This window comes from Meles meles, chromosome 19 (assembly GCF_922984935.1).
Source record: "Meles meles chromosome 19, mMelMel3.1 paternal haplotype, whole genome shotgun sequence".
Lineage (NCBI taxonomy): Eukaryota > Metazoa > Chordata > Mammalia > Carnivora > Mustelidae > Meles > Meles meles.
In genome coordinates this window covers 29423523-29438838 of record NC_060084.1, presented here as the reverse complement: position 1 = coordinate 29438838, position 15316 = coordinate 29423523, and the positions used below count along the sequence as shown (strand labels likewise).

Here is a 15316-nt window from a genome sequence, read left to right as displayed (position 1 = left end):
TGGGGGCAGAGAGGTGTGGTGGTGAGGAGAGAAATCACAGTGTGTCCTCAGCGGCCACTGGTGTCCTTCCAGATAGGTGAAGTTTAGGGTAAGACCTGCCATTAATTCTTGGCCCCTGGCAAGAGTGGTACAGGGTTGACTTTTTGTTCCAGCGGGTGTATGGGGCCAGGGGGGAGAAAGGGTAGCTATTAGTCGATGACATTTATGACCGATTTATAAAACACAAATGAAATAATTGCTTACAAAATCACAACAAGCCTTCACTTGTCTTTCACAAACCTGTTCTCAACACATTGTGAAACTTTACAAACACCCTTTACAGAAAGCAGACAGCAAACCATCTGAAGAGAGGAAGCCAGAGTGCCCGACTTGGGGAACAGCTGTGGAATGAAAAGATTCTCCAAGTTAGGTTTCCTGTTCTCTTCCCAAAACCTCCTTGTTAACCAGATCCGGGCAGGGAATCACCACAGTTTTGGTATAGGATGTCTAGATACGAAAAAGGAAGTCTTTCCCACCCCCATGTGTGGGTGGGAGCCCTTTTTGGTCTTTGATGAGATTCAAGTATAGGCTGTTTGTAGAGTAGTGAGAGGCAGTGCGTGCCCATTAAAATACTATTAAAATACCGTGTTGAGACAGCATTGAGGAGGAAGTGCCAACTTTGACACCATGTGCTGGGTCCCAGGTGATTTTTCTGTTTTCACATCTTTTAGTGCCTCACCTCCAATCCTTTGTCTTTCCATTCTTTCGTACCTCTAGAGTGAGGACATCTGCTCAGTGGAATGAAAAGGGGAGCCCAAACCTAACACTCAGGGTAGGTGTGTTGGGGTATCATTTAAAGCTCATTTTTTGAGTTCGTTCATGTCTCTGATAAGAATGTTCTTGGCTTGAAACCCTTAGTTTTAGGAGAGATGTTCCATTTCATTTTGTTGTTGTTGTTTAATTCCTCTGAAACATTTCAGACCTGTGATCAAACAGGGCTAGCTGGATCCAAGTTTTTATTCTTTTTTTTTTTTTTTTAAGAATTAACATTTTTTAAAATTTATTTGACAGAGAGAGAGACCACAAGTAAGTAGAGAGGTAGGGAGAGGGAGAAGCAGGCTCCCCACTGAGCAGAGAGCCCGATGGGGGGCTCGATCCCAGGACCCTGAGATCAAGACCTGAGCTGAAGTCAGAGGCTTAACCCACTGAGCCACCCAGGCGCCCTGGATCCAAGTCTTTTATTTTTCTGCACTCCTTTGCAAAATGCAGAAAAACTGGCCAGTCTAGTTTAGAGAAGAAAGCGCATGGGAGAGGATTTTCCGCAGGCATTCCAAGGCTAGATCCTTTGCTTTTAGTGATGGACTGTCCTAATTTTGAAATAATTTTACACTGCTCGAACACTGTAAATGTTAGTTTGCTTCTCAGCCAACTCAAGATAACAGCCACTGTCACTTACCACCTTGCGTGGTGTTGCCTCTGCTCCTTTGTGAAGACCAACCAGTGTTCTCTTCTGCAAAGCTCCACATCATCTGAGATGCTCTGGATCCTTCCAGCAAGCCTTCTTGTGGCAGGAAGGGGTGGGTCACGAGTATGCCATGACTGACGTGTGATGTTGTCTTCTGAGACAATCCCAAAAAGGGTGCTCTGATCTCAGGGTTGAGAGCTCATTCCTGATTTCAGCCGAGACAGGTCTGCTTAAAACTGTAATCAAGCTGATTGTATTGCCCCAGAATTCTGATTTCCAATTTAGGGTCTTGCTATATAATCTCTAGTAGAGTGTGTCTAATCTTCACGAAACCCAAAGTCTTTATGTAAACGCTATGGATTTCCTTCCATGTGTCTAGACTGAGCCGAGCCGCATCTTTAGGCCGCGTGGGAGAGACTTCTGAATGACTGGGGCATTGGGGGGGGGGGGGGGGGGCAACGTTGTGACGTCGCTCTCTTTTCGAAAGACCAACTCAGATTCTATATGCTGCAGCTTTGATCCTTTTCATTCAATTCTAAGTACACTTGTTATTACAGTAACTGTTGTTTGTATGTTATTTTAGCTTTTTACTTAGGTAGCTATTTAGCAATTTAAATGAAAATGTAATTAGGTTACATCTGTTTTACATGCATGTAATGCCACGCAGATGTAAACTTCTATTAAAGCCATATTTTCTTTTTGGCAAGAAAAGGCAAAAACAAGATTGTACCAATCACTGGAGGACATCGTACTCTTAAAAAAAAAGGACTAGTATGTACAAAGCACTGTGCTATTATTTTTGCGGTGGTGAGAGTATATCACTTCTGTTTTTCGAAAAGCAGAACAACAAACAAGTGCCTTATCATGTGTCTGGATACAGAGTTTAACAGGACAGTACTCTGTGGGTGTGCGCAGACACGCGTATCCATCTCTACACCACGCACACCGGCTCTTACAACACCACGCTCTGTGGAAGGGGCCACAGAGCCACCAGGAGCCTGACTTAGCCCTGCTTTAAACCGACTCCGATGAAGCCAATTTACATTTCTCAGTTACTATTAAAAACCCCCAGGAGTGTTCATGTTTGCCCAGCCTGCCTCTCGGGCTTGTCACGAGGAGCAGAGAAGAGAATGAGTGTACAGGTATTTTGAAAAGTATAAAATGGAATTGGTAGAGATCTTAGTAGTCCGTGGGTCTAAAAACAGCTCCTCCCCTCCGTTCCCCCTACATTTTTGTGTGTACGATGGGGATTGAACTCAAAAATTAGTTCTCCTGTTTTGGGAACCGCTGCCTCCCTCACAGCCCATTAATAGGATTTATAAAACATCATTTCAGACAAAGTCACTTATCTTATTTGCTAACGAGACACAAAATTTGGACTGTCTGGAACCAGGTAGTATTTTAAGAGTTGGCCATTTGTTCCATACACGTTCAGCGTTTCAGTGCAGTCATTTTTAATGGTGGTTTTTATGGTATCAATAAAAATATTTTCATATAATTCTTCCTTGTAAATACGGTTCAACTTTTAGCTTTCTGCTACTTGGTGACCTGTTAAATAACTTAATGTACTTTCAAATTGATCGTTCAGTGCCAAGACAATAAGAAGCCAGGAGGAGCCAGGTTCATGGTGTTGCTCTTTTATGTTGGGGCCTTAAGCTGAGTTATGGGGAAGGAAAAAAAAAAAATCTAGCAGAGTTTGCAATATCCAGCTTCTTAGAGTTTTTTCATTTCTGATTCTGAAAGAGAAAGCACAGACTGTAATGCTTACTTTCCTTTTGTACCTGTTTTAAGAGGTTAGTGTTTTAGATGGCAAGGAGAGGAAATACTGTCTCCCATGTCCCATCCTATCTACCATTTACTGACCACTTACTATGTGCCAAGGCTCCGTGCACTATTTAGTCCTTTACAGTAAACTCATGTTGTTATCCCTCATTTTTGAGGGAAAGAAATTGGAGCCTGAGAAGTTAAGAACCTTTCCTAAGGTTATATAGCTAGCATGCAGTAGAAGGAGGGTTTTAACCTTGGCAGTCTGGCACACATGCCTAGAATGTTTTTTTTTTTAATCCACGATGCTTCCTTATGCCTCATGTAATACTAGGGTTTTTCTCCTTGCTGTTGTTATATCTTTGTTTTTATTGCTTGTATCATCTGAATCAAGCATCTGTGACCTGGAATGAATCTTCAGATAGTCTTCCTCCCTGCCCTCTGTTTTTCCCGGTTCAGAAAAACCTATCTGGAAGACCTAGATGCCACAAAAACAAACAAATACAACGCAGTGCACGCGGTACTTACGTAGTGTACTTCTTATAGAGGGATGTGGTCAGGGAGTCCGGCTAAAGGAAATGCTGAGGAGGATAAAGTGCATACGGAGGACTCAGCCCATGTGGTCTGGGAGCACCGGCGAGAGAGTAACCAAGGTCGAGGGAAGCTTCTTGTGGCCTGGGCATGGAAGAACATGTAGGATTGTGCTAAGCAAAGGAGGCAGGCAGTATTTCAAGCTTCAGGAAGAGAGTGAGCAAAGACTTGGAGAAAAGAAAAGGCAAGGCTGGCCTGTGCAATTGTTTCAGCCCAAAGGTGGCAGGACCTCACCTGGACCCTGGCAGAAAGAGCACCACGCAGGAGGGAGAATGACATTGCGGAGATAGGGCGATGGGATTTAGCAATCGATTAGCAATAGGGAGGGAGAGGGAGGATTTGAGGAGGGTCCCCGGCGCCCCAGCCCAGTAGGCTGGTAATAATGTTAATTATAGAAGGCAGCTCAAATGCAAGAGACTCATTATGGGGAGGCAGAATCGGGTCGAAGGTAAAGAACATGGACCCTATGTTCCAAGTCCTGGGTTTGAATCTGTGTTCTGCCACTTACTGGTACGGTGACTTTGAGCAAGGTGCTGAGTTAATTCTGTTTCTTTATCTCTAAGATGGAAACTGTTAATATTTATTCCATAATGCAATTGGAGGAAAGTTAATGTCTGTAGAATGCTTAGCACAGTGCCTCCTAGCGTACAGTGAGTAAATAGCAGCAGTCTCTTCGGGTGAGTAGGCTTTTATACTCATTTTATAGATGAGGCTACTACCATTTGGGTAGGTCGGCTCCCCTTCTGAAATTCTGTAGCCGGAGATCCCCATGCTCGTCTCTTGGTGCTATGCTCTGTCCTGCAAAGTTCTAGGCCCTTTGCCTCCCTTCCTGCCAGTGAGCCACAGGCCAAGTCTTGTAGTGGTGTGACATTGACCTTCCTTCCATAGAGGGTGAACGAAGCCGAAGCAGACACTATTTCTGCCCCTACCTTTATGGCCACCTGCTGAGCGTGGATTATGTGTCTGGGAGGCTGTGACACGTTTTGCATACTTTTTTTTTTTTTAAGATTTTTATTTATTTATTCGACAGAGAGAGACACAGTGAGAGAGGGTACACAGCAGAGGGAGTGGGTGAGGGAGAAGCAGGCTTCCCGTGGAGCAGAGAGCCTGATGTGGGGCTCGATCCCAGAACCCTGGGATCATGACCTGAGTCAAAGGCAGACACTTAACCACTGAGCCACCCAGGTGCCCCCTTTTGCATACATTTCTGATGACCAAATATAGATTTCCGTATTCTCCCTTTATTTTATTTCTATATATTACACATTCATTTCCTCAGAGCCCTTTTGGGCACACCAGAGGGAGTTGTAACCTTCTATGTGCGCCCTGCAGAATTTCCACGGCCATGTAAAGTGTCTGTCGCGATGACCAGCTAGTAACAGGAAGGCCTCCTCAAACGTACCCTCGTCTGTAACCCGCATCTCAGTGTGAGTCCTTTTATCCTCCTCCTCAGTGCGCCCAAGTTAAGCTATTAAGTAGGTAATACACCATTAAGCCCAGATCATGGTGTTTTGAGAAAACAGCACCCAAGCCTCGTGAATAACACACTGTTCATTGTGAAGCTGCCAGGTGCCTGACCTCACAACGTTTGTGTTGTGACAGCTCTTTCGCATTGAGGAGGTAAACGAGTGTCTGCCGTGATGTTAGGAGTCAGGGATGGGTCCGGGAAGCTGGACCCCGTATCAGATCATGTTTCACTGAGAGAACAAGATTGATTTATCGTGTTACATGCGGGCGAGGTGGACCCGGCATTGCTGTACCACGGGCTTTTTTTATTCCCTTGTCTGCTAAGTATGCAAGTACAAACAGCTTTAACACAATTTTTTACCTAGAAAGGAGCCTGGGGCTGCATCCAAGTACATTTAACATATGAAAATTGAGCTGCTTTGAACTTGTATGTTTTTGATAACTGCTTGGTATGCTTCCTGGAGGATCACCTGTAGGCTTTTCTCTCCAAATCCTAATCCCTTTGATTGAGTGCCAGGACAGATAGCTCTCATTGAATAATTCCAGCCTCATAATTCTTCCTTCATTCAGAGTTGAAAGGGAACAGCTCCAGATTCAATAGGCAAATCCTCAGATTTAGCTAAAGTAATTCAAACACTTTAAAACTGAAATTGTTTTGTTCTAAAATAGGGTTCAGATGGGCTACCGAATGTTTACACAAGCTAGTTGCTGCCACGAACTGCAGGGTGAGGAAGAAAAACACACTTCTCTCTGCCCCTTTCCCCCCTAAGCCACCCCCCACCCACACATACACACAACCCTGGCCTGGCTCCTCTCCTCTCTGTCTCTGTGACCAAGGAAGACAAGACTTTGAGAGTTCGAAGTTTCAAAGCAGTGCGGGCATAAGAACATACTTGACTCTTGTTTTCTCTCCTCCATGAAGGCCTGGCTGAACATTCCTGCTCTCCCTTCCCAGCCCCCTCTCGGAGGAAGGAAAACAACCATGTTCTTTTTATCTTTACAAATGTGCCTGGTGGGGACTAATCTAAACCAGTTCAAGATGCCTTTATTTAAAACTGTTGAGAGGAAAGGAAGGTGCCGCCGAATTAGAAATGAAGTGGCTTCTGGGCCCCTTTGCCATCCTGCTCCTGCGCCTGCCTGGCCCCCTGCCCCCCTTCTGGCACCAACGGGATCTCTGCTGAGGTCTCTATTTTCGAGTCCTTTCAGAGATCATGTTTACTAAAAGATTGATCCTTTCGGTTGGACATCCTGTGTCTGTCCTATTTGGCCAGAGAATGCTTCTGCTGGGAAAAACCATCCTCTTTCTCTCCAGGCCTCGTGCCCTATTTCAGAAGGAAGCCTGAAAAGCCATTTCCACGTTCCGCGTTTGACCGGGCCCCGTGCGGCTCATCGGAGTGGACGTTCCCTCCTGGGTCAACGATCCTTGCCCCCTCCTGGGCCACCAGAAGAAGGGAAGGACTGTGGCCGTTATGAGAATATTGCGGATCTCTGATTGAGTGCCCCCGTCAGGTTGAATTCGAGGCAAGGCTGGGAGATTGATTTTCTTCTGGCCAGGTTCCCACTTAACGAAATGGGGCTACTTCCTAATCATTGATACCGAACCTTGGTAAAGAAGCTGGTGTATCAGTAAAACAAGAGATGGCTACGTGGTTCTGGAAAAGCTTCCAAGACTGGAAAGGATGACACCATATGATGTAACAGTGACACAGGCAGATCTGATCTGAACACATCTTACAGCTGCGAGTTCTCCCCAGCTGTGTCCTAGGACTTGACTCTCCTTGCCTTGACAATTTTGACCTCCCGATGGCACGAGTTTGTTAACAGTCTTCTTCATTAGATCCTTCCCCTGTTTCTCCTTTTCTGTGTCTCTCCTTGGAAGGTTTTTACAGCATCGTAATAGTTTATAATTTTAAAACGCCTGTAATAATGCCTAAAAACAGCTCTTGATTTTAATGAGTCCTGCTTAACCATAGAAGGTTTGTATCTGCATTACGGCCGATCCTTACAACAATACTTTGGAATGAAAGTAGAAAGTTTATGACACATTTTATTATATTCCTAAATGCGAAAGAGGATTCTAATTTAAAAATAAGTGGCTATACTTTTTAATTCTTATTTAGCCCGTGTAGCTGTTTTAATATCCCTTTTATGGTTGACTGGTCAATGTTTTAAAACAAGTTCTTCGGGGGCTCCATGCCCATTAGTCCCTGGCAATAAAATCTGAACTTTACTAAAATAAAACATGATGCCACAGAGCAATTAAGAGGAGAACTTTTAGAGATGACTGTGAATATGAAATACGGTGATTTATTTTATTAATGGATTTGGGGAAAACCAGCCCACCTCTTTTAAGCTCAACTATGCGTATTTGGGGGTTTTTATATTTTTAATTTATTTCTTTGTTTCTCTCAGGGTGGTAGGGGGCTCCATAGTGGGCTCTTAAGGTGCACCAATCCTCCTCCTGGAGTCTGCTATTTCTGAATATGATCCTTTATTTTCTCATTTTATATGGAAAGGGGGGTGATGTCACTTCGGAAAGCATTTTTCCCCAAAGTGGTTTTGGGAACCAGAACCTGGTGATGTGTTATTTAAAAGCGATAATGTAGTAAAGCTACGCTTTGTGCTTGAAATAATTGTAGGATTTATGGGATGTATCCCTAACCTGTTTGGTTTTATGGAAGGACAAAACACAGGTATCCATTTCATGGGAGCCCCTGAAAAACTTCGAAGCGCACTTGACAGCTCTTTCTCGAACATTATAATCACTTCTTTGTTTATTGAACAGAGTCGGGAGTGCTCTTGGACTCCTACAATTTAGGAGTTACTTAATTTGCAAATGGGATTGGCCTCCCTAACCTTTGAAGGAATGAGTTATTTTTAATGTTTTGAAACTTTCATTGACTCTCCGCGGCCGACTCAAGGATAAGGTGCCGGTTTGTAAAACGCCTTACTTGTTGCCTCTCGGCCTCCTCTCTGGGACGCTCCCCCACCCTCCCAACCCAGCCCCTTTCCCTCAATGGCAGGTCTGCTCCAGAGTGTTCACCGTATCCCGAATTTTCCAGTGACTGTACTTTTTTTTTCTTTTCTTCCCCGTCGCCACGGACTCCTTCTTTACCTCGTCCTACCGGCCATTTTCCTTTGCCTCCCATGCAAATGTTTCCTCCCTCGAGAGGGCTTTGGGCATCAGTAGCCAGGTCTTCCCCATCCTCCTCTGTAAGATGGGCAGAGCGCATCTGCAGAGGCCCCTTTCGCATCCCTCCCCGTCACCACCCCCCCCCCCCCCCAGCACACTGACCTCCTCTCTGGTCCGTGGCACTGTCTCCAGATCTTAATTATGGCCCTTGTCATGTTCAGCTTAGCTCTTAGTGTAAATGTTTGTCTTGTTCACCAGACAGTGAGCCTCTTGAGGGCAGAGGTTGTCTTGACTATCTCTGTGACCCAAAACTGCCCCAGGGCAGATGCAGAGGAACTGTCGGGTAAATGCCTGAACACATGTTTTCCTGCCTTAAGAAATGTCACGAGATGCCTAACTTAAGAAGTTGGATGAATGGAAGCCTCTCTTCTGTTTTAAACGTCATTAGTCAGCTCACATGATACAACAAGGACACCGCCCGTGAGAGCGAATGAACACCGCATGCAGAGGTCAGGGGGAGCTGGCCGCTGGCCTGTGGCTGGTGAGGGAGAAGTGGCACCCTCGAAATGCAAAGCTTCTGGTTGCACAGTCTGGTACCCTGACAACCGTACTGGGGTTACTGTGGCAGGCACACTGTGTCACCCACCCGGCAGCCCGTCCCTCAGCTGTCCCCTGCCTATTTCATCCCCACTAAGAGAAGCCTAATTTTGTTCAGCGGGTGGATAGAGGCCCCTTGATCTCAGGGAGGTTGGCCCCTCTGCCAGGTGGTGAATCCCAGTCAGGTGAAGCCAGTCATGGTGTTTCTGTTGCTCTGGACCCGATGCTCAACTTTCCCTGCCTTCCCGGCAAGCTGGGGGGCCACATGGCACAAGTTCTGACCTGGGAGCTACATGGAAAAGTGGGCCAAGGGCTCTGAAGAGAGATTTTTCTCCCTGGTAAAAAGACAGAGCCTCATGCAAGTTTCTGGCCTCGGCACACAGCATGCAGACGGGATTCCAGAGCCGTGGCAGCCGGCCTGCAACCACGAGGTGACACGTAGGAAGACAGAGAAACTTGTACACTGACGCTCATGGAAAAATGGAAGGAAAGCTTGGATCCACGATGACTGACCTCAAAGCCTTTCACCTCCAGACTTCTTAGATAAGTATCCTGATGGCTTAAGCTTTTGAGAGTTAGTGTCCTGCTACTTGAGGCAGAGGACATTCTAGCTGATTCACTTGCTTTGAGATGGAAAAATGAAAGCAGAGACAGCATCCTAAGAGGAAGATAGTGACCGGGTCAAATGTACAGAAGTCAGGACAACACAGCAGTCAAGAAATCTGGTGGCTGACTTGTACACCGATGTCCCCGGCGGGGAAGACTGCTCTGTCCCCCCCCCCCCCCCCCCGAGAAACCCTGCAGTGTTCATCAGTCATGAAACATTGAACTAGTATCTCTCTGATAGTCCTGGCACTGCCCAGGATATTGAGGACACAGAAAGAAAAGACTGTTTCTTGTCCTTAAGGAACTTTTCATCTACCGAATAAGCAATTAGCTAAGAATGTGATAATTGCTATCTTTGGATAGGGGTACATTCAGGGAAGTCTGGGAATCCAGAGGAGGACCATAGAAGCCTGATGGGCTGGGGAACAGGAGGGAATGGGAAAGGTTTTATTGAAGAGGTAATGGCTGAGCTGAGTCTTGAAGAGGAGGAGGATATAGCCAGGCAAAGAATGGTGCGGAAAGGGGAGATGGGATATTCAAGACAAAGGCAATGTGTGTTAAGATAAAGAGGCACAAGAGAAATAGAACATTTGGAAATCAGATCTTTCGGCAGATTCAATTTAGATGTTTTTCTTTTTCATTAAGATTTGGCAGAGCTGGTAATAGCTACAAGTGTGTTATGTTATGCTGTATACTTTTGGTATTTAGAAAGTTTTATAATTCTCTATAGTGAATAAATGAGACGTGAGAGATGGAGACATTGCATAGCATTATCATTTCCCAACGTATGTTACGCAGAAGTCTAGATCCTTGAGATGTTAAGTGATTTTAAGCAGAATTAAAGAGGGGGTGCTTTCCATGGTCAGGTATGTTTGGAAGCACCGGGTTAAATAAAATTGAATAGTTTTCATCTCTGTAAGAACTCCTAGAGCCTTTAACACTCTCACATTAATCGTTACTATCCAAAAGGAGGCCACCGCCTAGAGCATTTCCCAAAATATCCTTGATGGTATCCTCTTTTTTTATATACCTTCTGCAGAACTGAGGCTTTGGGGAGGGTTGGCAGCTTTACCCTCCTCTGGATTCAGGACGGTTGCAGCTCCAGACCTCATAGCTACGGTCACATCATGCATCGCATCAAAGAAGAAATACTTCTCTTTCTCAGAAGCCCCAGATTCTTACCATGCCTTCCTAGTCTGAATGAATTATGTGTCCATTCCCGAAGCAAGCCCCATAACCATAGGGAGATAAGGCATATTCTGATTATCTGAAATCAGTCAGTCCCCAAGCATCCTCCCCTGCCATCCCCCCCCCCCACCTCCAAGCGGTGGAATTTCCCAAAGGAAAACCAAGAGTTCTGTATCTCAAGAATGAAATGTGTTAAGAAGGTAACATCTTCCCACCTCCAAAAAAGGAAACTCCCAACACAGGGCCCTTAGGTTTTACGCAAGACGATTTCAAAATTCTGAATGTTAGAATGTTTAGGGTCCCAGATCCGACAGCATGAATTAGATCCCTCTGTTTGGAGCAGCCCAGTAAATGAAGGGTGCTGACAGCCAGCCGTCACAGGGAATGTTGCTGCTCACTGAAGAAGTCCTGCCATAAATCGTCTTCAGAAATAAACAAAGAGCAGTTTCTGAGAACTCAGCTTTCGCCGAAGACCAGAACCTGTCAGCCATAGGCAGAAGTCATTAGCAGGATTTATATGTGCCCGTAGCCAGCACTGAGTCAAAGGGAGATCGGCAGAGGGGATTTCTCTCTTCCGGAAACCCAGCAGAGGAATGAGGAAGACTTTCTGGGTAAAGTTTCAGAGAACCTAATGCATAAATCCCCTTAGCAAACACTGGGATTTGGGTTTGTAACTCATCCCTCTCAGCTTAGGTCCTGTGGAGGCAAGCTGCCACAGGGCCAGCACACCCGAAGCCAGCAAGAAAGGGGGAGAATCTGTGGTGGAATTACAGAAACCGCTTAAAATGGTAACACGTCCACCATGTGGCACATTTTTGCTGTGAGGGTCCTCGAGCTGGTGCCAGAGACCCCATGCAAGCAGCCAGGTGCTGTCTGGTCGGTATTGTCCCCTCTCTCTGATTTATGATTCTTCATGTTCCTTTTCATGTAGACTAGGCCAGACCTTCATGTTCCTTTTCATGTCGACTAGGCCAGAAATGGATTCTCCCAAACTCTGTTACCAGATAGGATGGGAAACTCTGGATTCGCTCCCGTCTGCATCACAGACAGTATCATTAACTCGCTAAGTTTCTGCCTCAGTGGGAAATTTAAAAAACAACACGCACCGCCCCCCCCCCCCACCATCTGAATTGGCACATTTTCTTCCTCTAAGTACCTCCAGCTTTGAGTAACGCAGCCGGAGTCTGTATCCAGACCATGCGCCTCGATCTTTCTGTAGCTGTTTCTTGCAGTAGCTACAGAGCCAGAGTGAATGGTGAGCCCCAAAGGAAAAGATTGAGAATGTAGCCTGCCGTGTAAGAGGACAGGAGTGATCCTGTGTGGTGATAATCAGTGCTGGCCTCTATTAGTGCTTTGGCTGTGGATTTGGCAACCTTTCAGCGGCCTCCATGGCCGGCTCTCCGCATGCTTATTCTTTTCTTCCTCCTGTCTGGTTGCAAACTTATTTTGACTGAGGATTTACTTGTCACCTCATGTTGACATTTCAAGTTACTGCATTAAGAAAAACACAGGAGAAAGCAAACAAGCAAGTATATTCCAACAGGTCACCAGGCAGAGGAGTCCTACTCAGATTGCAAAGAAAAGGAGGAGGTTTGGGGTAGAGAATGGAGAACAGATATATTTATAAGGGGGGAAAAAATCCTCCTAGCTTTTTGGGCCCAAGTCAGATCTTGAACTGTGGGTATTATTCTCAGCTACTGGTGATTCCTAGGACTGCTAAGGGGGATTCTGGTCCAACGGTAGTTGCTGTGTAATTCTATGGAATCATGCTAACGTTCTGATTTCTCTGATTATAAGTGACTACAACAACAAAGAGAATAACTCTGCTTTAAGAACTCTTTCCACAGTGTCTCCAGGGGACAGGTTTGCTTTGGTCTACAAACTCCCCAAAGGCAAGCTGAGACTATGTAAATTAAAAAAAAAAAAAAAAGAAAGAAAGAAAGAAACCAAAAAAAAAAAAACCCCCAGAGCCAGTAACAACCAGCTCTGTGGTTTTATTTGATTTTCCAAAACACATGTCCATCAGCATGTTGTAGACAACACAATATGATTAAAGCCCAGCAATAATCACCCCTATATTGCATTTTAATTGGTGTAATGTGTGATGAATAGTGAGGTTGGAACCACTAGGTACACTTTTACCTTTGAACTATTTCTTTGATTCATCAGAATTTGTAAAATAGACGTCAGGCAGTTTGCACCCCGGGCTCAGGCTCGGAGCCACTTCTCAGCCTCGTGACCTTGGATAAGTCATGGAATAGCTTTGGAGCTGAAACGAGGGGTGTAGGCTAGATAAGACCTACATAGCCTTCCACTTTTAGGGTTGGCCTCTCACGGCAAGGTGTTTTCTAGTCTCTGGAATTTCATTACTGAAACCTGTGATCTCACATCCCTTTGGCAACTGAGTCTCTGCCTTTACGATCTATGACAAAGATGACTTTTGTCCGAACTTTGGATTTCTGAAACTGATTTCAGTGAATTGCATCATACATATCTTTAACTAGCTTATGTTTAATGACAGAGAAATAGCAACCCAATGTAGATAGTTCTCTCTGTGCACTTCCATTCCTTCAGTATTTGCCCTGGAGTAAATGTGAGACAGAGACAGGAATCCATGCCCACCGCTCTGAGGGTGAATTCCTTCCTCTTCTGCGTATGAGTCTATACCTCGAAGGTATGGTGTTTGGTGGTTTTGTTCTTTGTTTTCACCAAATGGCCCCTAAACAGAAGGCAATTAATGTGCTGCCTAACTGATCATTTGGTGCTTCACTTCAGAAGTATTTCTGTCCCAGCGATGGAGGAAAACCTAGCTTGTTGGGCTTACTGAAAAGTGGTCTTTTGAACTACAAGTGGCAGGTAAATATTTGTGTTCAACTCAAGGGATTTTTGAGTGTAATTTTTGACTCTTTATAGTTTTTGCTTACTCTGATAAGGGGATTTTCTCCCCTTGCTCCCCAAGCATAAGCCAGGATTCAGGTAGGCAGTGCTTTGGATCTCCTGCTCGTTTTCTGTTTCTGCTGGGCCTGTGCAACGATAAGGGTGAGTTTGAAGAGCATGTCAGTCCACCTTGGGTGCTTTCTGGCTTTTAAGACCACTGCTCGACTTGCCCAGGACTCAGTCCTTCCCAGCACCCCTGGGAACTAGCCTTTCACCATATGATCACGGGGCTGTGTTCTCAAGAAGCATGTAAGCCACCAGCTCATGCTCAGCGTTACAACCCCAGGAGGCTTTGGCCTCAGAAAGGGCTTCCTTTGGGCCACGTGATTGGTAACATTGTGTTCCAGATGCTTTCGGGGCGGGGGGGGGGGGGGGGGGGGGAGGAGACAACAAATTTCTACTTGAATGCTTGCCTTTTGCCACCTACAAACAAGTGGGATAAAACTAGAAGGTACTGACAGGAGTGTGGTAGTCCCTTCATCTGGCTATGAAGCTAGATGCATTTTGACAAATTCTAAGCAAACGTTTCTGTTCCACTTTTAGCCTCTCCGTCCTTATTTTCCAGTTGGTGGCGGTTTCATGGAAAGAGATCTCTGCTCCTCCTGCATATCACATTACCCTTTAGAATTCCAGAAGCACTTCAGATCTTTAAAACTCTTAATAAGCGGTGACTTTTACAATTATTTTTAAAAGCAGTGATCCTTCAAGTTTTTTGGAGCTTTTAAAAACATATCCGTCATAAAGACAAATATACCAAGTGCTGCTGTCTTGATAGGGAAAAATTAGAGCCTTCATACATTGTTGGCAGGGATAGAAAATGCTGTAGGCTCTTTGGAAAACAGTCTAGAAGGTTAAACATAGGATTACTCCATGATTCAGCAGTTCCACTCCTAGTTTTCCAGGAGAAATGAGAGCATGTATCTGCGTAACACTTACACACAGACGTTCACAGCAGCATTATTCCTAAAAGCCGAAAATGGAACCAACCCAGATGTCCATCAAGTTGAATGAATGATCAAAATGTGGTATATCTGTACAATAGAATATAATTGGGCAATAAAAAACCCCGAGGTATTGATATGTGCTACAGTATGGGTGAATCTTGAGAACATGGTAAGTGAAGAAGCCAGTCGCAAAGCACCACATACTACAATTCCCTTTATGTAGAATGTTCCGAACAGGCAGATCAATCAAGACGGAGAGTGCCTTCACGGTCATCGGGCCAGAGTGGGCGGAAAGGAATATAGTAGAAGTCATGCCAGTGTACTCTTTACATGGGTAAATCCTATGGCATTCAAATTATATTTCAATAAAGCTGTTGCCAGGGGCGCCTGGGTGGCTCAGTGGGTTAAAGCCTCTGCCTTCGGCTCAGGTCATGATCTCAGGGTCCTGGGATCGAGCCATGCATCGGTCTCTCTGCTCAGCAGGGAGCCTGCTTCCTCCTCTCTCTCTGCCTGCCTCTCTGCCTACTTGTTATCTGTCTGTCAAATAAATAAATAAAATCTTTAAAAAAAATAAAGCTGTTGCCAAAAGTTTTTTAAATTAAAAGGTAATACCTTACGGGAGCTCATGTCATTTCCTTGCTTCTC

General features: G+C 45.1%; 1 protein-coding gene across 2 annotated transcripts in view; it reads left to right on the top strand.

Moving 5' to 3' along the window:
- The window catches only part of FTO (FTO alpha-ketoglutarate dependent dioxygenase), a 308362-nt gene that overhangs the window by 259370 nt on the left and 33676 nt on the right, over positions 1–15316 (top strand). Inside the window, exon 9 of one of the 2 annotated variants that reach the window (XM_045989036.1) lies at positions 6598–6764. The exons of the other annotated variant lie outside the window; for it this stretch is intronic. Coding sequence (XP_045844992.1) covers positions 6598–6739 — 142 coding nt within the window. The 3' untranslated portion in view covers positions 6740–6764. Of the gene's footprint in view, positions 1–6597; positions 6765–15316 lie in introns of those variants that run through there. 2 annotated transcript variants of the gene reach the window in all.